The sequence below is a fragment of the Melozone crissalis genome, unplaced genomic scaffold (assembly GCF_028551555.1).
Source record: "Melozone crissalis strain CALT ecotype California unplaced genomic scaffold, PUWL_Pcris_2 ptg000056l_1, whole genome shotgun sequence".
NCBI lineage: Eukaryota > Metazoa > Chordata > Aves > Passeriformes > Passerellidae > Melozone > Melozone crissalis.
Window position 1 is genome coordinate 3,781,970 of NW_026535834.1, and position 26,293 is coordinate 3,808,262.

General features: G+C 41.5%; 1 protein-coding gene across 2 annotated transcripts in view; it reads left to right on the forward strand.

The window, feature by feature from the left end:
• Positions 1 to 25,243, forward strand: part of ESR2 (estrogen receptor 2) — a 40,809-nt gene extending 15,566 nt beyond the window's left edge. For both annotated transcript variants that reach the window (XM_054286803.1, XM_054286804.1), the window contains exons 4-9: positions 3,129 to 3,245; positions 11,688 to 11,987; positions 15,891 to 16,029; positions 18,240 to 18,373; positions 20,593 to 20,767; positions 22,718 to 25,243. In XM_054286803.1, coding sequence (XP_054142778.1) covers positions 3,129 to 3,245; positions 11,688 to 11,987; positions 15,891 to 16,029; positions 18,240 to 18,373; positions 20,593 to 20,767; positions 22,718 to 22,907 — 1,055 coding nt within the window. In that variant the 3' untranslated portion in view covers positions 22,908 to 25,243. The remainder of the gene's footprint in view (positions 1 to 3,128; positions 3,246 to 11,687; positions 11,988 to 15,890; positions 16,030 to 18,239; positions 18,374 to 20,592; positions 20,768 to 22,717) is intronic.
• Positions 25,244 to 26,293: the final 1,050 nt, after the last annotated feature.

Here is a 26,293-nt window from a genome sequence, read left to right on the forward strand (position 1 = left end):
CTGCAGCAGTTGACCTAGTAATGAGCAGCTCTGAAACCCTGGTGTCTGGTGCTCCATGCTGAAAATAGAGCAGCACATGATTTGGCTGTTTTATCTCTTGGCTCTGCTGTTATCAAGATTGGAAATGTTACAGAGTGAGGACTTGATTTCTTTAGAGAAGAGGTGGAATGCACAGCACAGTGAGGCCCTGCAGCACAGGCCTGGCTGGGATGGCACTGCAGACCTGTGGATCTGGTGGATTTGGTGGCCCAGCTGAGTTGTAGTAATTGAGAATTAATTGTCATAGGCACAGTAAGAGTAGGCAATTATCTGGAGACTTTGCTTGCTGGGAGCTCTTCTTGACAAGAGTCTATTGCCTGGAGCTGTTGAGTCACAGTGTACAATATCCACACACTGTGGAGGATGGAAAAGTATGTGTAGCAAATATCAGGTGCTAACCTGATAACCATTAATGCTCAGCCCTGCACCCCTCAGAGCCTGCACTGCAGTATCTCTTACCCTGACAGGCCTCTCTATCTAAGACTTCCACTTCCATGTTTAAATTCTTAAATATTTGGTATTTAGTTCAAGTTTGCTGTATGGCTGCAGTGTGAATTAAGTGCGAGGCTCCACATTTGCTGTCACAGCCAGTGGAAGTCACACAGGCACTGTACTGCAGATTTGGACACTTATTTTCTTTAACCTTGGCCTAGTTATCCTGATCTTTGGCCTCATCTCAGGTCATTTGGTGGAAAATCATTTCTATTGACATTGGCTGCTACATGTGGATGCCAATGCAGAGAATCCTGCTGCTGTTTGATCTTTACTGTTCCTCTCCCACTTCTGCCTGCAGAGCCTTTAGGAATCTTCGGGTATTTTCTTTTCGCTCAGTATGGCAGAGATGGTGCCCTAGGAGAATCAAATTTAATTCAGAACTTTGTTTTGCCTTTTCAATTCATTGTGCAGATTCTGCACAGGTGGATAGCAATTTCTACAAGCTGGTGCAAGTACTGTGAATTTCTAAAATAATTGAAGAGACCTTTGTGTCCAATTGTCACAAATGGAGTCTGAATTTGATCTCAAGGTGTTTTCTGTCAAGTCAATGCTTTCCCTGATCTGTGTTGCTCACATGTACTTAGGCCAGCAGCAAGTTACCCACTGTGGTCTTTTGTACACCTCAGTGTACCCTGTCAGGTAGTGAGTTTGTAATTCAAAGGAAAGAATAAAAAAAGGCACATAAAATAAAGCCAGTTCTTGGCATAAAACACTTATCAAGCACTCAGCTGCAATGCCTGTTATGCAGGATATTGTGTATTAAAATAAAAGACTTCTGGGCCTGCCATAGAGCAAAATGTTGGCCTTATTAATGAAATTAAAATTAGAAGTATGACTGAGCAACTGTGTGTGGTCTCCTTGGCTTATCTGAGTCTAGTGTAGTCTGTCCCACATCACTGAACATCTGCCTGCAAGTTAAATTATTCCAAGGCCACAAGAGCTTTAAAACACTTTATAGTCCTGTGTGCAATGGAGAGTTTCTCCCTCCTCTCCCTCCATGTTGTGTGAAGAGTGATAAATAGTAATTTATTTTTCAGTTGTATCTGCCAGTAAGAAATGGGACAAACTGTAATGTGAGCTCTTCTTTTTAAAACTGTCAGTTCAAAAATTCAAGGTTAAAATAATTCTAATTTTGCATGGCAATAGTCACAATGGTTCAGTTAAATAATTACTCTTGGGGACATGAACTCTTGGATTTTCACCAAGTGAAAAAAAAACCATCACTCTAGTAGCTGTATTTTTGTCTGATCTTATTCTTGGTTGGGGAAAAAAAACCAAACCCAAACGAACTTAAAAAGCAGCCTGGGAGAAAAGATATTAAGAAAAGTAAATGAGTGAATATTTTTTGCATCCTTTGGTAATTGTTGCAAGAGATAGTTCCACTATTTGGCAGGAGATTATTCAACTGTATTTACACCAGGAGTGTACCCAAGTCCAGTTTACAGTAATAAACCTTTGGACCAGATTATTGATTGATGAACTACAGTAACCTAAAGGGGTTTGGGTGGGAACGAGGCGAGATGGGAGAGAATAAGAAGAGAACAAAAGAGGCTGCAGTGAGAACTGATCAAAGCAAGATAAACACTTGTCCAGAATATCTGAAACTTACACCCTCTCTTTGTGCTTTTCTTTGTAGTTACAGCATGCATTATTTCCTACTGGTCTCCTTTTATCTTGGCCTTTTTTTTTTTTTGTTAACTTTGGTCCAGGGTCAATCCTCCAAAGGCTTCTTCATTCCTGGAACTCCCCACGTCAGAGTTCAGTAAATAGAGCTGTAGTTTACTTAAATCTTTGCAGGACTGCCCTTTTCAAGTCTGCTGAGGGAAAAAAAAAGGAAAATCTGGTATCTGTGGTGGTGCTCACAGGGATCCCAGGATGAGGGAAGAGATGAGAATCTTGACTCCATGTTTCAGAAGGCTGATTTATTATTTTATGATATATAATTTTCTTTTAATATAATATATATTAGAGCTATATTAAAAGAATAGTAGAAATAATTTCATCAGAAGGCTAGCAAGGAATAGAAAGGGAATGAAGTGATAATAAAATCTTGTGACTGCTCACAGCCTCAACACAGGTGGCTGTCATTGGCCATCAAGTAAAAACAATTTCACATGCTGGGTAACAATTCTCCAAATCACATTCCAAAGCAGCAAAATATAGAAAAGCTAGAGCTTCTCAGCTTCTCAGGAGAAAAGATCCTAGCAAAAGAATTTTTCATAAAATATATCTGTGACAGGTATATGCCAGCTATAGACTCCCAATATACAGTACAAAATTGGAGGTTGGGAGGAAATTTCCACAAGAGTGTATGTTCCATTTTCAAAAAATGAAAAATGAGTTGGTTTTGGAAGATGCTTGGTTGTCTGACAGTCACCACTATAAAGCTGAGTAATGATGTCTGGTTAATTTTGAGGCCACAGGCTGATGTTTAAAGTATTGGACAAATATTCATTTTTGCATGAGTTAAATTAATGGAGCTTAGATACATGCACACAAAAAAGCTCAGTTGTTTAAAGTTGAGAACACTCCTGATTTGGGAGATGACCAAGATGGCTGGAGATGTTAAATTTTCCCTTCTTGCCCTGCTGCAGGACACAATGACTACATCTGCCCAGCCACCAACCAGTGCACGATAGACAAAAACCGGCGCAAGAGCTGCCAGGCGTGCCGGCTGCGCAAGTGCTACGAAGTGGGGATGATGAAATGTGGTGAGTTGGGCATGGCTCTGCTCTCAGCTGGGGTTTTGCTGCTTTTGGCTTTTTCTTCCCTTCAGCCAATCCTCTATCTTGTTTCCCTTGGAATCCCAGGAAGGTACAAAACTGATTCTTAAAGCTGGTGATGACTTGTCATTTTCAAACCTGTTGGAAGGTGTAGGTTAAGAGAGAAAACCATATAACCTCTGCAGAGCTTTGGGGAGGCAAGCTGCTTCCATGCCATGCAGAATGGGAAATCGAGAGCTGCTGCTTCCAGAACCTTCCAGAGGCAACCTCTGCTGATGTGGGGTAAAGGAGCCTGTGCTGTGCTCTGCTGCTGGGATGCACTGCAGGAGCAGCAGTGTCACATCAGAGCAGCAGTGAATTAACCCAGCATTCCACCTGTGATGGTGGCAAGAGTGGGTGCCTCAGGAGGAGTGTAGGAATGAGAGCAGCTCCTACATGGAACTACATCAGTCAGCTCTCAGCTTCCAAAAATTAGTGGAGGGGGACATTAGTAAAATGATAGATTTCTCCATTTTCTCTTTTTAACCCTACAAAGCCTTAGCATCTACAACATCCCTCAGCAGTTTGGCCACCCATCCCAGGAAGAACAAGCTCTCTGGTTGCCAGGCTTTTGTGGGGGGCTTTGGTGGGACAGTGAGGGAAAGGCCTTTGGGAGGGCAGCTCCTTTTGTGAACAAGCCATCTTCAGATGATGCCCCACAGCTCTTCCACCAAAAGAAATAGTGAACCACCACTGTTTGCCACTGCACCACCAGAATTATCTAGCCTTTTCTTTTATCCCTGTCTAGTACTTACAGCAATGTGAATTCAATGCAGTTGATCATTTACAAATGATAGATTCAAGGTTATTTTTAAGAATAAAATTATTTGAGAAATGCTTTAATGTAATGTATGTTTACAGTCAAGGTTTGCTGTTTCTTATAGATTCCCCAATGTGTGTAATAGAAACAGGCTGGGAAAATAACCCATAAGAACACTGGAGTGCACAGGAGAAGGTCCCTGTGCTTGGCTCTCCATGATTTGCAGACATACATCTTGTTTCATCCCATTTAATGCAGACACATATTTCTGTTTCAAAACTAGACACCATTTTCATCCTCCCACAGCTTTGATCTGCAGACTGTTTGCAAAATATGACTTCTTTCATTGGGAACATTGTTTAGAATTTCAGCCTGCATTTATTGCTGAACAATTAATGTCCATTTTTTCTTGCAACAACATTGTCTTTTAGCATAGAGGCTCCTCATCTCTTTGTTGTTAACAGCCTGGTTTTGTTTAAGGACTGCATCATATTCCCTTACAACCTCAGTTTTAGTTGGCTAAATAAAGCAAGAAAACTTCTCCTTTTGCAAAATAGGAAAGTAGATGAATCTGGAAGTCATCAGGGTAGCTTGTCCCTCCACCTGCTCCAGGCAGAGATGACCCAATTTGCACTTGGATGCCCAGAATCATGGACAGCCTTCTGGTGCCTCTCCTCCCTGCAGTGGCACTGACGCATTGCTGCTGCTGCAGGAGCTTTCCTCTGCTCACACCCAGGATCAGATTTGCCTTTTCCCAGGTAACATCCTGCTGGCAGTTCATAATCACTCCATGATCTGTTGTGACTGCAGTCACCCCATTCATTCCTAGCTGACAACTCCCAGAGCAGAACTGAAATTTCAACTGTTCCTTGAATTATTTTTGTACTCCTCAAGTACATTTAGTTTCTTCTGCTCAAGTCAGAGGCTTCTTTCTATGTGAAGCTCCTGTCTTTTCCTGCAGTGATGGTCCATCTCAACTTTATTGGTGCTTGGTCTTACCTCCAGCAAGGAAAGTCTTATGCCTACAAATAAGATTCCTTTCAAAATCTTTCTGAATGGTGCCACTGTCTTTTGGTCATTTTATGACTCAGAATTTTGCTCAAAGTTTTTCCAGTGGAGGTTTCTATAAAGCCCCAGCTCTGGAGTTGGAAAGGTTTGGTAAAAATTGATTCCATAATGATATTATAAGGTAGACCTCCACAGTGCTTGCCTTAAATGAATTCTTTAATTCTAACTGTCCAAAAAGTCCTGGTGTGTGATTAGACCTCATAGGCACTGTGGTATTACAAGTAATAAATTATAGTGTGCACTTATGTCCTAGCTTGTGTTCCCTTGAATCTTGTCACATATTCATAAACATGTTTTTTCTACCATAATGATTGTCTGCAGGATATTGATGACTTTGCCAGAAAAAAAAAAAAGATTGAAACGATAACTGAAAAAAAAAAACCCTGTATTTTTAAATAATTCGTTTTTAAAATAGTAGCACTAAAGCTTGAAACTCTCAAGAATTTAATTTGAGAATCAAACAATTTATTTTCAGAAAAAGAACAAAAAAATTACTCAGAACTGTCTGAGTCACCTGATGAGTTAAGTGGCAGCTGTGAGCAATGCTGGTGTATGGACACATGGTGACAGGCATTTAAAGCAGACAGATTTCAAGGCAGTATTTCTTGCATGAGATGTAAATGCCACTTCCTGAAAACCAGAGTGATTATCTCTCAGACATTTTCTCACAAGAATCGTGCTTCAATAAAGACTTTATATTGTAGAAAGCCATAAAAGAGAACACTTTGTTTTTAATGAAGGCTTTTCTGCACCTCTGCTCCTTTCTGAGGTCACTTAGAGAAAGGATTGGTTCACATCTGCTAAAGCCCTGGATGGGATGGAATGGTTTGTGAGTGCATTTCTGCTCAGTGGAGACTTGTGTCCAGCAGAAGTGATAAAAGAAGTTCAATTGCCACTTTGTAGTTTGAGAGCTCTTCAGAAAATCTCTGCACCATTCCCATCCTAACTTTAAATCCTTGCTTTGCATATTATCAATAGACAACTCGAGAGAAAACACACACTTAGGAACTTGTTTTGAACAAGTTTGTGTGCTTAAATCTGATTAAGCAGTACAGGTCATCTATGCAGTAGGAGAAGGCAGAAAAGTGTTGCTCTACAGCTTCTTGGTCTGAAATTCTCTTGTTTATCATCACCTTCAGAAATGTTAAGAAGTCAGCCCAACAAGCCACAGGTATTTTGGTGGAGGCCAGCTTGAGGTGCCTTGTATTGAGGTGATACTGGATTTTCTTATGAAAAATAGAAAATATTCATATATTATATAAAAATATTCATATATCATTGCCAAAAGCACATGGGTCATAGACATTGCATCTGCCAATTCCTCTGCAGGAAATCTACATTCCCTGCTGTTCCAAACAAGCAAGCTACTGCTAAAGTTTGGCAGTAGGACTCCTAACAGTGGTAGAAAGATAATTAACAAAAAAATTGCACTATCATTAGGAACAAAGAAAACAGAAAACCTGCAGTAAGCTCTGCCCAGAAAACTTGAATAAAACAGAGCAGGATAAAACTGATCTTCCCTTGGAACCTTCTGGTGTTTACCTGGGGAGCTGAAATGGACTTGGACTGTTTGTCAAAGGCAGTGAAGAAGAGGGGAGTTGCTTCATCACTTTTCACTCTTAGGAGCAGATATGCTTTGCTTTTGGTTTGCTTCCTGAAGCTCAAATAGACCTTTTTTCACAAGGAGTTTTCAGTTTCCCTGACTTTCATTTCCCTCTCTGCACTGCTCCTGTATCTTTTCCCCCATGTGTCAGTTCTCAGCATGTTGAAATTGCTCCAAAGGTGAAGCTCCTTTCAGCCCCGAGTGAGGAGGCTGAGAGGCCACACTCAAGTGATGGAGAGATGCTGCTCTTGAATAATTTGACAAGTTTGCAGGGAGGAAAACAGATTTCTCTGTGGGCTGGTTCAGGATTTGGCCCTTTCTCCTGTCTGTGGGCAGCTGAAATACTCCAAAGTACTTTTCACACAGAAAATAAGTGGGGACAAAATGTTTCCAGGCATTCTCTGGACATCAAATATATTAATTGAATTTCAGCTTTTATAGCAATCACTAGCATTTCTGCTCACATTCTCATGTGCACACAGGCAGACAGCATCTCCTTTGTCAGTGGCTCTACTCTTGAGAATTCAATTTGAGAGCCTGCTCTGGAGTGTGTACTCACCAGAACATTTGCATTTGCTTTGAAAGGTGGCTGGAGTGATCATGATTTACCAGTGTGTACTGGAGCAGGTTTACACTCAGATTCTTTCATAAACTGACTATAAAATACCCAGTGGTAGAATCTGCAGCTGCTACAGAACTGGTTGGTTTTATGAGCCATTGCCAGGGACCAAAATCAGTGTGAAGGTCAGCATGCCACATAGCTACCTACCATATCAGACAGCATTTGTGATTTTCAGAAAATTTGCAAGGCTTGAAAAATAGTGTGTTTCACTGCCAGCAATACCTGCTGTGGCTGAGTGAACAACAAGCTCATTGTAATGACCTTTTTCAATGTGCTTCACTCCTTATATCATGGGGTCATTTACTCATGGTCTGTGGTGCTGCAGCTCAAGGTCTTGCCCTTGGCCCAGAATTCTCAGCTGAATACAGCAATTTTCTTGCACAAAGTAGCTCTAAATAATGAGAGTGCGGTAGGAAGAATGAGGGATTTGATCACTTTGCACTTCTGCAATTGGCTGAATTACCTTTATAGAAATGAATATTAGATATTAAGAACAGTTAGGGAGTTTGTAGTAAAGTTAAAGATAGCCCCTAATCTAGGAAGATGTATTTTATTTCTCTGCTTTTGCACACATTGATCCACATCTCTGTATCTGGTTAAGCAAAACATTAGGCTAGTCAATAATTATTTACAACATATATTTTTATAAACAATTATACATGTCTGTAGTATGCTAATATATATATATAAGTAAAATTTCTTGGTCCTGCCTAAACTTTGAATTTGAATAGAAAGAAAAGAACTTCCTTTTTGTTGTTGTAAGCTTTTGTTTTAAATGGAAAGACTGATGTTTTCTGCTGTGTCAGCTGACTAGAAAATGTAAATGTAGCTTTCTTTTACTTTAAATGCAAGCAGAAAAAATTAGAGAGTATTAATAAATGGTATCTTTTTAAAGTATCTTTTATGCACACTGCTTGGTCATTCAGCCTACTTCTGCTTTGGCAATATATGGTGAATAAAAACCACCACAAATAACTCAGAATCTGCTTTGGTTGGGTTTTTTCCCATCTTGTTTTTTGTCATCAGTTATATTTTCTTTAATAGCAGGTTTTTTTATGCAGAAATGTAATACTCCTAGTCTGACTTTCTGCACTGGTAATGTTATTATAGAAATTTGGTACATGTTTTAAATTGAGCATATTTTATATTAATAAGAATAGGTTATATAAGAAACTCAATTCAGTTAAATAAGCTAAAGTACTTTAAAGGGATTTGCTAGTTCCCAGTAAGAACCCTCCACAAGTTGTGAGACCTTTAATACTCTCAAAATCATAACCTGATTGAATTACCTTTAGATGGAGCACTGAGTGCAGCTGTGCAGATGGAAATTGTTCAAGATTTTGTCAATTAGAACATAATGCTGAAGTTATTTTAAAATTGCTTTTAAATTTGATTTCTTTGATATTCATCAAAGTATCTGCTCAATTATCTGTGTGTTTATATTTTCTGTATGTTTATATAAGCTTAGATTTATATTATAGGCTACAAAATGTTATTTAAAGATCTTTACAACAGTGAATTGGAAAGGGTAACTCAGATAACACATGTCACAGAGTATTTGGTATTTTTGCATAGCCCAAGAAAATTTTTACTCTATTCTGCCCATGGCTTTTATTCCCTTGGCTATTTTTCTTGTTCTGTGTTTCAAGGTGCCCCTGGGAAATGTGCTTCAGGTTTCTAAACAGTGAAAACAATATGATTTCTTGCTTTGTGGTTATGGTCCCTCCCATGCTGTGGAGATCAGAGCCCTGCACCTCTGTAGGCAGAGCACCTGGTGCCTGGGCATCTCCTCATCTGTCTCCAGCTGCACTCTCATTCCGGTTGCCCACTTCCCTCTCAGCCTTTACTTTTTGTCTTCCCTGATGGAAAATACATACTTTCTATGCTTTACATGATTTCAGAACAGAAGTAATCCTAGTATTTTTTGGAAGCTTACAAACCACTTCAAGATTTTCCTCTTGACCTTTGTGCATTAGGCAAGAAATGAGGCTTAGCACAGAGTTCACTGCATTATCCAGGTGTCTTTGTAGAAAATAGTCTTTGCCTTGGTGGCCTTTGACTCTCCTCAGGAAGGATTTGCCCAGACTGATGGTGGGAGAAATTGCTTTGATACTTCTGTAGTTCTGCTGGGAACCTGGTTTGGGGTCTTTTCATCAAGTCTCATTCCAGTCTATATAAGATAATGTCTTGTGCTCTGTCTCTGCTGGTATGTTACCTTCCCTTAGTTGCTATTCATCTGCTCTGGCAGCTTCTAGCTAGTTGTCATTTGGCTAAACATTTGGTTCTACAAATTATTTATTTCCTTCAATCCATTATTTGTGCAAATTTCCTGTCTGCACTCAGCCCATTTCATTCTGCCCACATCCCTTTAAAGTTGCAAAACCATCCTTTCTCCATATGGTGCAGACCTGAAGCTGGACTAATTCCAAATGGTCCCACTTGGATAGCTCTGTGCCTGAGGTCTGTTCATCAAACCAGCTTTGCCTGTTGGGCTTCTCCAATCTCTCGGATTTCCAGGGAAAGAATGTTATCCAATATTGAGAACTTCTTTAATGAGAACTTCTTTAACTTTCCCCTGCATCCAACATGGTTTACTGAACAGGCCGCAAGTGAGAGTGAGAGCCATGGACAACTGAAAAGTTCACATCCTGAAAATACTGGAATACTCAGTTGGTCCTTATTCAGTCAGGCTGTTCCTGAGTGGCCTTTGCATCCACCCCTCCCACAGACTGACCCAGATGCTGTTTGACAGCTGCTGAAGGTGTGACAGGACTATGACCTGAAAGCCACCTCCACCTGAGGCTGAGAGTCACCCAGCATCTTGTTTAGCAAGACAAAGCCTTGTCAACAGCATCTGAAATTAATTTGTTGTGCCTCCACTGCCCTTATGTTTAATTTGGCTAATCTTTGGACCTCTTTGCTAGCTGAAGTAGAACTGTAGCTGAGTATTTTATGAATATTGTGGTTTTGGAGAAGCTTAGACTCTTTCCTTGGAAGCTACGCAAAAACAGGCAACAGTGATGCTACCAATAACACTGACCAAGAATTGGACAATGTTTAGATTTGTCAGAACAAACAAGTAGTTAAATCTGGGAATGTAGAGGACCAGTTCTCTTTGTAACAGAAATAGCCTTCTGCAGACAGAACTCCACACAGGGTATTTGCTCTTAGTTGTAGATATTTGAATTCCCTTTGGAGAAATTTCTGCTGGCTTTTTGGGGTATGGGCAGAAAATGGGTTGAATCTTGTGAACACCTGGCTGACCATCCAGCTAATTCTGAGGCCCACTTGTGCTCGTTCCTGAGGCATCTGATCTGTAACAACATAACCTGGCCCAAACTTTCCAGTTTTTTATTCCTCCAGATTATATATAAAGCAAAATTTACAATCAGCTATCTTTATTTGCCTTTAAAGATCTGATTTATATCTTTTTGATATCAATGGGAGTTTTCCACTGGACTTTTAAACCGAGCTAACTGAGGTTCAAAACCAAACATTTTTTATCTTTGTTTAGGGGAATAAATAAACCCCCTCAGCTGAAGTCAGTGGGGGGACAAAGTTAAGTCCATGCTGAATGTCCTAGAAACTTAATGTTCAATATTACAACAGCCAATATTAAAGGGTTTTCCTCCTTCTCCCCAAACATTTGTGTCAGGACCCAGGACATTCCTCTGGCTGCCCTGGGTGATTCGAGACCCTGGCAGGGGGCTCAGAGACCTTGGCACAGAGCCAAAAGCACCTGTGCCTTCGATTTTAGTCCATGGAAAAAATTACCAACTTTGTGTGAAGATTTACAGGCCACAAGAGTTTGAGTAGAATGATAGTTAATTTGTCACAGGTGAAAAAGTAGAATTTGGGGGTTTTAGAATGAGGGGGTTCAAGAGGTAAGTAATGGAGGAATCTGAGCCTCTCCTATCCTTCTTCTCTTTCTTCTTGTCCTTCATCTTCTGCTGTGATGGTGACACTTCTGGATTGGTTTAGAGTAGAGACAGGCTGTCTAACACAGGTGATAGTATTGGAAGATTATTGTAAATAAAGTACAGGTAGTTCTTAGTATAAAACGCCAACACCACCCCCAGGGCAGGCATTGTGCCACAACCTGACCTGCTGGACAGATCTCACCAAGTCAGAATATAATAGATAAGAAAAAATAAACAACCTTGAAGAGCAGAACCGACGAATCTCGACTTCTTCAGTCACAGGACTGGAAAAAAAAGAGACTTTCTAACACCTCAGGGGTCATCTTAACCACAGAAACCCGAGCCATTTGGGTTTACACAAGGGAGGAAAATTCTGTGGGGAAAATCTCTCCAATGCAACGTGTGGTTCTCGTGGCAGGCTCCAGGAGAGAACGCTGTGGGTACCGGATCCTGCGGAGCCACCGCAGCGCCGAGGAGCGCGCGCACTGCCTGGGCAGGGCCAGGAGGTACAACGAGGCGGCCACGCGGGTGAAGGAGATCCTGCTGAGCGCCCTCAGCCCCGAGCAGTTCGTGCTGACCCTGCTGGAGGCAGAGCCGCCCCACGTGCTGGTCAGCAGGCCCAGCAAACCCTTCACCGAGGCCTCCATGATGATGTCCCTGACCAAGCTGGCGGACAAAGAGCTGGTGCACATGATCGGCTGGGCCAAGAAGATTCCTGGTGAGGAATTTTGTTTGTTTTGGTCAATGGTTTTGTTTGGTTTTGGTCAATGGTTTGGTTTGGTTTTGGTCAGTGGTTTGGTTTGGTTTTGGTGAACGGCTTTGTTTGGTTTTGGTGAATGGTTTTGTTTGTTTTGGTCCATGGTGTTGTTTGTTTTGGTCAATTGTTTGGTTTTGGTCAATGGTTTGGTTTGTTTTGCTCAATGGTTTTGTTTGTTTTGGTCAATGGTTTGGTTTTGGTCCATGGTTTGGTTTGTTTTGGTCAATGGTTTGGTTTGTTTTGGTCAATGGTTTTGTTTGTTTTGGTCAATGGTTTGGTTTTGGTCCATGGTTTTGTTTGTTTTGGTCAATGGTTTGGTTTTGGTCAATGGTTTGGTTTGTTTTGGTCAGTGGTTTTGTTTGTTTTGGTCAATGGTTTGGTTTTGGTCAGTGGTTTTGTTTGTTTTGGTCAATGGTTTGGTTTTGGTCAATGGTTTGGTTTGTTTTGCTCAATGGTTTTGTTTGTTTTGGTCAATGGTTTGGTTTTGGTCCATGGTTTGGTTTGTTTTGGTCAATGGTTTGGTTTGTTTTGGTCAATGGTTTTGTTTGTTTTGGTCAATGGTTTGGTTTTGGTCCATGGTTTTGTTTGTTTTGGTCAATGGTTTTACCCAGCAATGTGTCCTCTGCTCTGACGTGACAGAGCAGCACAGTAGGTGCATGGTATATGTGACAAACACCAATCATTTGTTTTTAGAATTTTAAACGTTTAATAGTAATAAAATGGTTATAAGAATAGTAATATAATTAGAGTAATAGAAATTTGGACAATTAGGATTTAGGACAATATGAGACAATAAGAACAAAGAATTACAGATGGTCTGGGTACTTTTTCTGGGCAAAATAAGCCTGAAAAAGGACACCCGTTAACAGAGGATTAACCCTTAAAAACAATAGCCTGTTGCGTATTCATACACCTCATACATGATGCATAAATTCCATTCAAACAAAGGATTCTGTCTAGTCAGTGTCAACTTCTTCCTCTGAATCCTAATGGTGTCATCATGGCTGAGTGACGCAGGAAGAAGTTCATTTCTTCTGATAATGGGGCAAATAAAAACTTTTTATTGGCAGTAAGAGAACTGTATGAAGAAAACCCATTGAAGCAGTCAAACCCCTTCAAAACAGTTTTTGGGAATGCTGACACTTTGTTGTCTCTGTTTGTTTTTTCTAATCACTCCTGTTATGGAGAACAGAAATAAACAGCATTTTAGAGCAATGCCAAAAATAGATGGGATGTTTAATATACACCCAATTATAAGTGACACTGCTGTATCCCATGGCAGTCGAACCATTAACTTCAACGTGGACTGATTTTTTGTTTTTCATTAAAAAGCTGTGATGACTAACACTGAGGACATGGAATTTTATTTTTCAAAAACTCTTGCCTATATGTAATCATGCTGATCCCTGCCTGGTTCCTAGAGGTAAGGTCTTTAGGAAAAAATAGAGGCTCTTGACTAATGGCCCAGTGAGCAGTAATTTTACTTTCTGAAAAGCTGAATATTTGCTTTTGTGTACTCAGGTTAGAAGTCATATTGTCATCTCAAAGTTATTATTGGATATTATTTTGATACTCATTGGAGGTAAAAAAACCCCATTATTGTATTAACAGTAGCTTTTTGCATAAATAGGAGAAAAAGCATGTTGGTATTTTGTGGGTTTTTAATGTTTGATATTTAATGACACTCTTTTGTTATGAATTTTACTCTGTGGCTGTATTTTTGTTCTGGACTTTCAGCCTAATAGAGTTTATTTTTTTGTTGCTCACACAAATAGAAGCTGACATCTGGATTTTTTTCCTTCTGAATTCCAAGTATTTTAATTCTCAGTTGTCAGGCAGCAGAACACAGCTTCTGTAATTGCCTTTTGCTTTGCTGACCTAGTCTAAAAGAGTTTACATGGTTCATTGCTGAACCTGTATTGCAGCTCAATAAGATGTTGTCACAGTATCGAAATTTGGGTTCATTATGCAGCCCAGTGTGTTGCTGACCAGAGCACTGTGTCTTTTCCTAGGTTTTACACATCCAGCGCAAGGGTTTTTTTTGTCTTCTCTGTCTTAGCAATCTATAATTAAATTATAAGAAATAGAGCCCACAATCTAAAGGATGTCTAATACAACCAGAGAAAAATTATTAGGTTAATGTAGTCTGGAGGAAATAAAATGGGGCTCCTGAGGCTGCAGTGAAAGCTGTGGTGGCTGTTTGCTGTCCTGCACCTTTGGAGCATGAGATTTGTTAGGGAAAAGAGAATTAGAGTCCTTCTAACAGCTGTGCTCAATGGCCACAGCTCCTGCTGCTGCCACCGATAATGTGAATTTAGCAGATGACCTCCGTGATAAATCTGGATCTTCAAGAACCTGGAGATTGAACCCTGGGACTTGGTCTGACATCACTCAACTGAGAGAGTCTTTAAACCTGATAATTCCTTGTTTGTGCTAGAGAAATCAGTACATGGCAGTGTAAATGTTTATTTAAATAGACTCTGAAATGTCTTTGGGCTGTTGTTTCCCAGGAAACTGGCACTGTCAGTTTCTGAACTGTTTCACACTTCCATGAATATTTCCCTAAAAGCAGTTTTAAATGATGAGTGTGTGTGGCAGATAATCTGTTGTTGGCTGTGTGTTCTGCAGTAAATTCTGTGACAGTGGAACCCAGGAGGGAAGGCACCACTCCTGGGCTCCTGTTTATGCCTGCTATGAAACCAGAGGCAAGCCTGCCCCAGCTCTGGAAAGCAGCACATTCAGTGATGATAAAAGTGAGCTTTGCCCAGTTCATGTCAGCCCTGGCTGTCACTGACTGTCCTCCAGCTGAGTCCTGTAATAAGATTAAAATGCATGGAGCATTTGTATAAATTACTGACAGAGAGATTCTTTGGCAGCCCAAATGTCCTGTGTGTGTTTTAACACCTCAAACAGCCAGGAAGAACTTCAGGAAACCAATCTGCCATGGCCAGGCTGTGCCTGGATTTGTCACCAAGCAGTGTCAGAGATGGCAGCTCATCTGAGAATGGAGCACCTTTGCCAAGGGCCTGAGCTGAAGAAGCTCAACTTTGAAAAGTGTGGCCTGATCTTGTTTTTGATCACTGAGCAGCTCTTCCTCATATCTGTTTTCCTCTAGTCTGTTTTCCCACCCATGTTTTGATAATTTACACTTCTGATCTTTTGGTTTGGAGTGTATGAATTTTATTTCTCCTATTTTGTCTTTTGACTTCTAAGCATTATTTTTTCCCCAGTCTTTTTTTTTTTTTGTTGCTGTTTTGCAAAGGAAGAGAAGAGGTTGGCTGTGACTATCTCTGCCCTCTGGCTGTGCTGCAGAGTTATCTGAGGCCTTGCTAAGAGTTCTGGAGAGAAATGAATCACAGAATCGTGGAATGAGTGGGGTTGGCAGGGACCTCAAAGATCACCTTGTTCCAACCCTCTGACATGTGCAGGGGCACCTTCCCCTATCCCAGGTTGCTCAGAGCCCCATCCAGCCTGAGCATTTCCAGGGATGGGGCATCCACAGCTTTTCTGGGCATCCTCTGCCAGTGCCTCTCCCTCACAATATTTCTTCTAACATCTCTCCTCCTTTAGGACAAGAACATAAAGCAGGTGACTCTGCAGTCATTTGAGTTTCACCAGCTGTATGGGACTAATTGCACTAAAACACCACTCTGCTTTACTCCAAATATTTTGTAGATGATGATAATTGCAAATATTTTGGTTCCTATTTCAAGTGGCAGCCTGCCACTGTGGATGTCAGTGCTCCCTTATCTTCACAACCCGTAGTTCTTTCTGGCTTTTTTTGTTTCTCATATTCTCATTTTTCTTTATTAAAACAGAACATTTAACAAGTTGATTTATTTTATGCTATTTGCATCACTTTAGGCTTCATTGATCTCAGCCTCTATGACCAAGTGAGGCTCTTGGAGAGCTGCTGGATGGAAGTTCTGATGATTGGTTTGATGTGGAGATCCATCGACCATCCTGGGAAACTGATTTTTGCACCAGACCTTGTATTAGACAGGTAAGAGGAATAAATTTATTGAGAACACTTCATATTAGTGTGGTTGAAGGTGGGGAAGAAGATAAAACACGGCAGATGTTACTAATACTTCATCTAACAATATCATTTACTTGTGCTTGTAACAATCATGTCCTAAGGTTCCACATCCTTACAGGGCTTAAGGAATGCTAAGCTTTAAAAGCATTGTTGAACTTGCAAATTCCTGAACTCCTCTAGCACTGAGTGTGAAGTTTCTCATAATTTTTTCCTATCTTTTGGTGGTTTTGTTCCCTTTGTTCCAGGTCTCATATGCTGAATGTCAATACAGCAACACAAGGCACTTCTTCTACATTTTCTGTTTGTCTGTTTGGGTCTGTTTGTCCCTACATCCCACATTAAAAAGAAGATATAGTTTCAGGCAGTATTTTAATTATTTTAAATAGGTTTCCTGCCTGTTTTGTTCCTGCCACTACAGCAGACTTTATAGTTAGCTGTAATAGTGAACATTGGAGCACTAGCTGAGAGGGATTTAAAGACCCCTGGCTTGCTGTTGGATACTAAGAATATTTTTTCAAGCTACAGCAGAATGTTTTCAAGTTTAAAGATTATTTCTCCATAGCATCATGTACTAGGAAGGAAGAATATGGATTAGTAAGGATGTTTTTTTACAGAACCTTAGAAGGATTTGACCTGTGCTTCACATTGGTAAAAAGTTAGGGAAGCAATCTACTCTCTTAGGTAGTTTTAAAATATCTTTTCAACCTGGGGAAATTGAGATTTGCACCAGTTCTGTGACATGCAATCAATAATTATCATTGTAGATGCAGATAGGTAAAATTGGCTTATTAAAAAAAATAATTTATAAAAGAGAGGAAATAAATATTATTTGCTCATATAAAATTCAATGCAAGGACATGCTGCACTGTTCAGTGCAATGACCAGAAATTGATGAAAATGTACAATACATTTAATTGCTCAAGAGTTTTGAGAATATTTGATGCATTTCTTCATTTCCTCAAGACATGGCAGAGTGGGAGCTTACAAGTGTCTGGGCATGCTGTAATTTTATTCAGGGTATCCTTATATGAACCTGGTCTGTAACTTGACTGTTTTTATCTTACAGAGGATAAGTTCTAAGCTGAACTTAGAATCCCAGAATGGTTTGGCTTGGAAGGGACCTTAATAATCATCTCATTCCCTTAATAAAAGCTCAATATTCTTTGCTATGAGGAACACAGGAAACTGGGCAATAAAAAATACTTTTTGCAGGCAGAACCTGCTGCCCAAGGTGGTGTTGCCTGCATGTTCCTACCTCCAGCCTGAAGGCTCAGCACCTTTTTCTTGGGATCCAGTAAATTTATTTTATTCTCCTGCACTGCTGTGCTTAAATCTGTCTTGTCTTAAAAATGTTACAGAGAAAAAAAATCTCCTGTGATAAAGAGGATAAGGAGCCTCCCTTTGAATACTGTTGTTGTAGAGCTTAATCCCTTTTTTAGTCTAGTACATATAAAACAAAACTAACAAAAAAACTGAAACAGCAACTTCGGTAGCTTGAGATTTGCCACTGCTGAATTTTAAACAAATCGGAACGACTTGTTTGGGGTGTTTTTCAGATCTGAAAATAAGACCACTTCTCATGTCCAAGATGGGGAAAGTTGCATTCTGTAAATATTTGCAAATATAAAAACATCCAAACCACAAAACCACCAAAACCTCAAATAACTTTCAATACCTTCCCAGAAAATAGTGCCAGGAGATAGGGACAAGAGTTGTTTTATTCTTTAAAAAGGTCTTGTTATTCCAAGCAACTTATTTTGGGAACCCTTCTTCCTTTACCAAGTCTCGAGGCCTCCATTTTGTACACATGTTATTGGTTGTGGGTAACTCCTTATGAAGCAAATCTGGAAAATTATTCAAGGTGGTATTGTGCCCTGCACTACAGGATTTCAGACTGATTATCCAGAATTATACAGGCTTAGAGGATACAGAAATATGATCACACTTATGGCCAATCCTGCTTGCACTTTAATGAGAAAATCAGTTTCTTGTAAATGCTGACCTTTCACACCAGTGTATTTGTCAATTCAGATTTCATGACAGAGCCTTTTAAATCCTCCCGAATATGAGATAAGATGGGCCTTCTTCAGCCTCCTTCATGCTTTGGCTTTTATCTGTCTGAGTCAGTTCCTTAATTCTACTTTTTTGGTAACATGTTGAATGTGTTTCCATAGGGATGAGGGGAAATGTGTAGAGGGGATTTTGGAGATCTTTGACATGCTCCTGGCCATGACCTCAAGGTTCCGAGAGCTGAAGCTGCAGCACAAGGAGTATCTGTGTGTCAAGGCAATGATCCTCCTCAATTCCAGTGAGTATGTGCTTGCCTCTAATACTCACCAAAACTGCACCTTTCATTCTGAGGGTGGCTGGGAAACCAGCCTCAAAAAACCCAAAATGTCAAATGATAAAAAACTGTTGGGAGAGAATAATAGGAAAGGATTTGTCTCTGATAGATTGTAAAGATTTTTGCTCAGGAAACCTCTAAGCTGTATAATTTGCTGTATTTAGGGGCTATGTCACGTTCTGCATGAAAGACCCCAAATTCTGATAGTTTCTCACAAGATGGGGCTCATGGCTCCTTTTGGATGGGAAATTTTGGTCCTATCTTTGTGGATCCTGGTCATATGTGAAGTTACTATACAGTCCTACAAATCTGTCCTTAATTCTTAATTCTAGTACTACTAGTTACTCAACGGAGTGATGATGAATGGGGCTTAAATGTTCCTATTTAATGGTGATGAGTTGGTTAGAAATGATTGGAAGTACTCAGCAGTTCTGCAGAGGACAGGAGCTTTGCTTTGCAGCCTCTCACACTAGGTGTGGTTTTGCTAGTTTAGGGTAGCCTGCAGTAAAAATTACTTTTTTCCCCAGAACATTTCAGAGTCAATATTGACAAAGAACAAAATCCCACAACAAAATAGCAGCTAAGATATTTACATCTAGTGCTTTCAGCAAGAAGCTGCTGCATCATTCTTAGCCCAGTACTGAAGGGGAACAGTCCAGCTGCAATCCCACTTGTCTGCCCCTTGTTTGAGTTGGAGGGTTGATCTGCTGGAGGGGAGGAAGGCTCTGCAGAGGGATCTGGGCAGGCTGGATTGATGGGTCAGGACCAACAGCACCAGAACCAAGAGCTGGGTCCTGCACTTTGGCCACAAAATCCTCCTGCAGTGACACAGGCTGGGGAACAGTGGTTGGAAAGCCATGATGATGATGATGAGAGGAAATGGCTTCAAGCTGCAGCAGGAGTGGTTTAGGTTGGATATTAGGAACAATTTCTTCACCAAAGGGGTGGTCAGGCATTGGAACAGGCTGCCCGGGCAAGTGGTGGCGTCATCATCCCTGGAGGGATTTAAAATGTGGCACCTGGGGATGTGGTTTAGTGATGGCCTTGGTAGTGCTGGGTCAAAGGCTGGGCTTGACCTTAAAGGTTTTTCCAGCCTAGATGTTTCTATGGTTCTGTGGAGACCACTATTTCAACAAACAACAAAAGCTGTTCTTTTTTTTTCCCTAAAATACCCATAAAAAAACCTCCAAACAACAAAACAAAACAACCTGCAAAAAACCAACCAAAAAGCCCCAACCAAATTCCACATTCATCAGCCATATTTTCTTCAAAGTTCATGTTTTAAAAGATCTGTCCAGTCTCTTCTTTTACTCTCCCTTCTTGACAAAATTAATAATTTGTCCCTAATTTTCAAGGTGCTCTGGAGCTCTGTCCATCCATAGGTATCTCTGAAGGGACTGTTGAGATTTTTTCTTTCCCTTGTCCCAGGTCTCTTCTACTTTATCAATAATGTTATTGTGTGTTTCCAGACCTTCTTAGTGATGATTTATTTTTTCTGTTGTCCATATCCCCAAACCTCTTCTTTTTCTTTTCTTCTTCTTTTTTTTTTTTTTATTGTATTTTTGTAGGGTTTTTGTTGTTTTGTTTGGTTTTTGGTTTGGTTTTTTTTTCTTTTTTGTTTTGTTTTGGTTTTGCTGACTTTCTGTCAGCAAAGCCTCACTGTGAGGCTTTCCTTCCCAGCACAACAAGGTTTCTCATTGCAGACCTTTGCTGTTATTATGACACCCTTAGTGATCTGTAGGGAGACCATGACCACTGGGTCGCTCTGAGCAGTGTCACTGCCATGTTCTCCTTCCTCCCTATTATATACTCAGGAAAAAAGGGTTTTTTTCAACAAGAAGGGATTAGAACAAGCATAATATTATAGTTCATAATAACACAAAATACAAGGTACAGGGGGAAAAAACCCTGGAGAATGGGAGAGTATGTCATGACCTGACTGAAGGGTTCATGTGCAACAAGTCCAAGGAGGGTTTGGAAGAATTTCTCACTTTGCACATGATGAGGCTATCAAATTCAATCTTGATGTGGCATATAGAGCATCATTTGTACAGTCTGGAGGGGGGTGTCAGGGCATGTATCTTCTCTAATTTTGTTGAAATATTACATATTTTAAAAATCTACAGTTGCAGCTTTTTTCCTTCCTCACCAGCAGCAAATATTTCTTCCCTTTCTCTGTTTAGGCATGTTCCCCTTGTCAGCAGAGGAGCCTGAGAGCAACAGGAAGCTGCACCACCTGCTCAACGTGGTCACAGAGGCTTTGGTGTGGGTCATTGCCAAGAGTGGCATCCCCTCTCAGCAGCAGACCACTCGCCTGGCCAATCTGCTGATGCTGCTCTCCCACGTCAGGCACGCCAGGTACGGTCTGCAGAGGGTGTGTAACACTTGTGTTATGGCACTGTTTGTTCATTACAGCAAAAAAGGGGGTGGCTGGACTCCACAGCACTCCTGAGGGAATCCTGGTGCTGCTCTGCACCTCTGCCACTGTGAGGCTTTCCTTCCCAGCACAACAAAACAGGCAGTCAACTCAAGTGCTTGCTGGCGCTCAAAGACATGATGATATGAAAATGTTGTCTTAATCTTGTTACATTAAACTATTCATTATGTGTCTGCCTGAAATGTTTAACAATAACACAAATTGAGCCTTTCATCCAGCCATCAAAACCCTTCTATTCAAAATGAAAATCTCTTCCAAAACTGATTTGCAGTGTGGGCTTTGGTAGAGCAAAGTGGATTTTGGGGACCATGTTTTTCCCACACCAAATTTGTTGTCTTTTACATGGAGCCACAGAGTTTTGCCAAATGGCTCATGCTACAGCAATGCCAGGCTCCTGCTTTTTCCATGGGAAGTGTCTCCAGTTCCTGAATCTCCTCTGAGAGGTCCAGCTCTGCTTGTGGTACAGCAGACTGAAATGAGGGTCCTACAAAGAGAGGTTTTGATTTTCAATCTGTCATTTTAAATTATTACCCAGAGGCCAGCTGTTGACTAAGCTGTCTCATGGCTTGATTTTGGACTGTGTGTGCAGGGAAGATGTCCTGGGACCAGGCTGGAGCACACAAAGCAGAGCTGGGCACATCTGTAGGGACACTGAAAAGGGGATGGCCACCTTTGCAATGAACTTCCCTGGGAGAGCAAAGGCAGCAGCAGGGATCTGATGGTGCTGAAATCCAGCTTTTAACAGTCAGTTTGTGGGCTGGGGGTGAGTTTGAGAGCTGACCTTGCAAAAGCTCCAGCCCCAGCCAGAGCTGAACCTGTCTCATGGCTCTGATATCTGCCATCACCTGGATTGTCCTCTGTGATGTGACTCCACAGCTTTGCAGAAACTGTTTGGGCATTCCATGAACAAGCATCACAAATCTTTGTGAAATTTTCATATTTTCTCATTAAGCCATATTTTCTCATTATGCTGTGTCTCCCTCAGCCAAAATCTGGAGGCTGCTTGTTGTGTCCTGTCTCCTTCAGGTTACTTGGTGCTGGTCCGTCAATTAGACTTTGTTCTGGAAATAATTGAGAGCTGGGTGTGGGGCAAGGGCTGCAATTTCTTCTTGCCCATTAACATGTAACTCTTGAATTGTATCAGAACCTTGTTTATCTGGGAGCATTGTCCCCCTCCCAGCCCAACTCACCAGCTCAGCTGTGTGCTGCTCGTTCCACCGGGGTGGATTTGGTGTTGAGCAAGCACCCTTAGATCTCAACCCCAACCCCTGAGTGCATCTGGAGTATAAATACGTGTGGCTGCAATGGCAATAGACATTTTTAGTCCAAACCATGATACAGCACTGAATGTTCAAGCTAGCAAGATGTCATTGTATGTTACTGCATAACAGAGAGATTATTTTAAAGTCTGCAGCCACTGCAAGATCCTCTCACTGGACATGCAGAGAGTAAACAAAGTGCTTGAAATTAGCTGGGTAATTAGGGCTTCCTACTCAGTCAGGTAGGAGAGGTAGGTAGTCTTTAGTAAACTGCATTTTTACATCCCTCTATTGCATAAAGCTTCAGTATGGGGCCTTTACAGCATCCAAGAGGTTTTCCTTTCATTTCAATAGTGTTGATATATCTGAATTATTTCCTGAAAGGATTTGTGTGGTGTAAAACAAAACCTGCTTCTCTAAACATCAGAACATTCAGCCTTAAAGTATTGGGATGTTGTGACTGTTGGTAGTGTAAGTGACCTCAGGGACCACAGCAGCTAAATCCTCTTAAATCCAAATTAACAAAGGGAGTCACTTGAAACCATGGGCGTGTTTTTCTTCTCTGCACTGTTGGAACCAGACTGCTGAGTTATTTTCTGTTCTCCTGCACAGTAACAAGGGAATGGAGCATCTCCTGAGCATGAAGTGTAAGAACGTGGTGCCAGTGTATGACCTGCTGCTGGAGATGCTGAATGCTCACACCCTGCGGGGGCAGAGGAAGTCCCTGGCCACACACCCCGAGTTTGGCCCACTGGAGCAAATGGAGCCTGCAGACAGCCTGAGGAATGGGGCACCCCAGTAATTGTGCAAGGCCTGGAAATGTGAGACTTTTTCAGAGCTATGGGGGAAAACAGAGCTGCTGTGATGGGGCTGCAGAGGTGTGAGCTGGCGTGGGCTCTCATCCCTTCTGGATTTGCACACGGGTGTCTCGGGAGAGGCCGCGGGCGCTCGCCTCAGTCTGTGTGTCTGACATTGCAACAGCTGCACTGCTCTAGTGCCTTTTCTGGGACTCTGCAAAAGCACCTTATGAAATCAAGCCTCAGAACAGCGCTGTGGGACAGGGGATTGCTGCCTCTCCTTCTCAGAGGCACAACTGAGAGGGAGAGGTAAAGGACAGGTCTGAGAAGCCTGGAGAGAGCACGTTGGTCTCTGTCTCCCAGAGCAAGACTTTTAAGAACTGACTGAACAATGTCCTCTTTCAGCACGGGATGGTGTGAAATGTAGGACAGCATCATTTGGGACAGATGTTTACCTCTGTGTGCTGGTCCCTGGGGAATGCCTGCTCTGCAGCTGATCTGGATAAAGTGCCGAGATACAGACAGCGTAAAGGAGCTTATTCTCAAATATGCAATGGCTGCAAGAGCCTTCATTTGAAGGTCATTTGAAATAGCTTCTAGGGTCAGTTCAGAGCCTTTGCAGAAAGTTTAAATTGATCTTAAGTTTGTATTTTGTGAGCCTGTTCTTAACACTCACATTGTTATCTGCTTATAATTCTTCAGTGCTTTAAGCAACGACCAAATCGTCTGAATATCTCAGTCAATGCTGACCTTTGAGATGTGTTTTGTCTGTGAGTTTATCATGTTGTTTTATATATTTATTAATTATGTTAAATCTATTCTGATAATTAGGTACAAGAAGTTGCTCTGTGAATATTAACTGTTTGTATTTGTATATGATCTGCTGATCAGGCCTTGTGAAACCAGCTAGGAAAACAAAAAAAAATCTTCCCACCCCTTTGACTGGTGTGTGGAATTACGTCCTGCCCACCCAAAACCTCTTGCAGGGGGTGAGGCACTGGATGGGAACATGGATGGGGATCTGTTTTTGTCTGCTGCCCTGAGGTTTGCTGCTTGCTTGCTCTCAGCATGCATGGCACCTTGTGCTGTGGTCTTCATATCTTTATAGGAGCCCTCAAAGAGCGAGGATGGGGATAATGGTAAACGTAAAGGCAGTGTAAAGATGGGGATAATTGTAAAGACAGGGTAAAGATGGGGATAATGGTAAATGTAAAGACAGGGTAAAGATGGGGATAATGGTAAATGTAAAGGCAGTGTAAAGATGGGGATAATGTAAAGCACTGCTTTGCTTTGCAGGCGTGATGACTTGTTTGAATTACACTGAAGATGTAGTGGTTTAAACTTCCTTTTTGTGCTGATTTCTGCATGTGTTTAAGCTGCACTGAGTAAAAAAAAGAAACAAACCTGATTAAATGGCCTGGCTGATGACCTTAAAGGTCAGCAGGGTGGCATCATTCATTCTGGTAACTGTCTCTACATGGAAACATTTAAATATAGCACATGCATGTTCTGGGCATTATGGTGAAATGAATTGGGATCACACCAAAAGTCTATTTTGAGCCCCTCAGTCTTTTGCATTAGGGACTTTGATTAGTATGCCATTTGCATATTTTGAATATTAGTCAAACCGTTAATCTTGGTGGTTTTTTAAAGCCAAGGACAGTATTTTTTTATAGGAGGTTTTCAGTGAGTTACACATCTATTGTCTGTTTTGATCTTGTACTAACTATACCAGATGCTGCTGCTGATCTAAATTTTTACTCTCTGCCTTTTTATTGTTTTTAAGAAACTGTAATATAGCTGTGTCCTTCTAAAGATGTGTAATATTTACAATGAAAAAAAAGGGAAAAAATGTGAGTACAGTCTGGAATTTATTGGTACTTTCATTTTGAGAGATGTTTTGCTGTGGAACAAACCTGTCTCGGTATTTCTTGGGCTTGATTGTGTTCTGGCCTCATTGCCTGTTGTGTTGCTCTTTCTCTGATTTTCCTTATCCTGTGCAATCTTTTGGTTTAATACATTTTTCAAAGAAATGTTTAAGTGATTTGATTGTTTTGCTTTAAAAGTGCTAAATTTGTGTACAATCTTGGAACAAACCTTTTGAAGAGAAAATGGGAAAGACTGGGTATAAATCATGAAATTATCTTCTAGATGGAAGTTTGCTGTGGACTGACTCTGTAAAAGGGATGTGCTGCAGTTTTGTGCTACGTGGTGGTGTTCATCTATGTTGCTGTTAGTACAGTGCAAATTGGAAAATGATGTGATTTTAACCTACTTTTTGGCTTGTTGAACATGGTTTTATTAAAAGTTACTTACGATGTTTCGAAATGGGTGGAAGTCACCAGCTGTGGAGTCTGGATTAATGGAGCTGTGTTCATACTGGGGTGAGGGGAAAATGCTCATTTCAACAGCACAGGGAGGTGTGGCAGTGACTGAACGAGGGTGGCTCTCTCGAGACAGATGTTGGGTTTGTCTCAGGTCCGGATCCCCCAGACTGCCCCAGGCGCTGCATTCCTGGTGTGCACATCCCTGTCCCTGCCAGCCTGGAGCACAGCTGTCCCACTGTGCTTCCATTGGGATACTGGGGCTGTCCCAGTCTCAGGGGGGATGAGGGGAGTCCTCAGGGGCTCTGAGGAGGGGCTGTTCCACTGCTTTCCTTCACTGCCTGGCTGCGACTCAGCTTCTCAGTGCTGCTGCTGCTTGAGAGATGGTGCTGCACTTCTGGGATGTTCACAGAGTGAGCAAACCTGGCTCGGGCAAGAGGGACAATTGTCATGAGTTTAAACAAAAAAAAGGAAAGAAAAAAGGAAGGAAGGAAGGTCAAACTTTTTAACAGCACACCCTGGCATGGGCATGGGCAGGGACACTTTCACCAGATCCGGTTGCTCAGAGCTCCATCCAGCCTGGCCTTGAAGATTTCCAGGAAAGGAGCATCCACAACTTCTTTCACTGTCTCAACACCCTCACAGTGTCTTGGCACTCCATGCCCTTGTCAGAACTCCCTCTCCAGCTCTGTTGTGGCCCCTTCAGGTACTGGAAGCTGCTCCAAGTCTCCCCTCCCTGCAAGGATCTCTACAGAGCCTGGCCAGGTGTCTCCAACCCACCCCACCCTCCATTCCACCCTCCCTCAGGAGGTTCTGGCTGCAGATTGTGGGTGTTGGGACTCACTGTGGAATGGTTTTGAAAAATCCAACCATATTCCAGCCAGGGAATAGCAACTGCATTTTACCCTCCAGTTTTTGTACTGTTGGGATGCAAACACAACTTCTCAGCTTCCTCTAAGCTTACCCCAGGCCATCTTTTCACACTTCACTACAGTCAGACCTAGAAGCCATGGAAAACCTTTTGCTATCATCACCACCCATCTCAGAAAAAATGGTTTGAATTACTT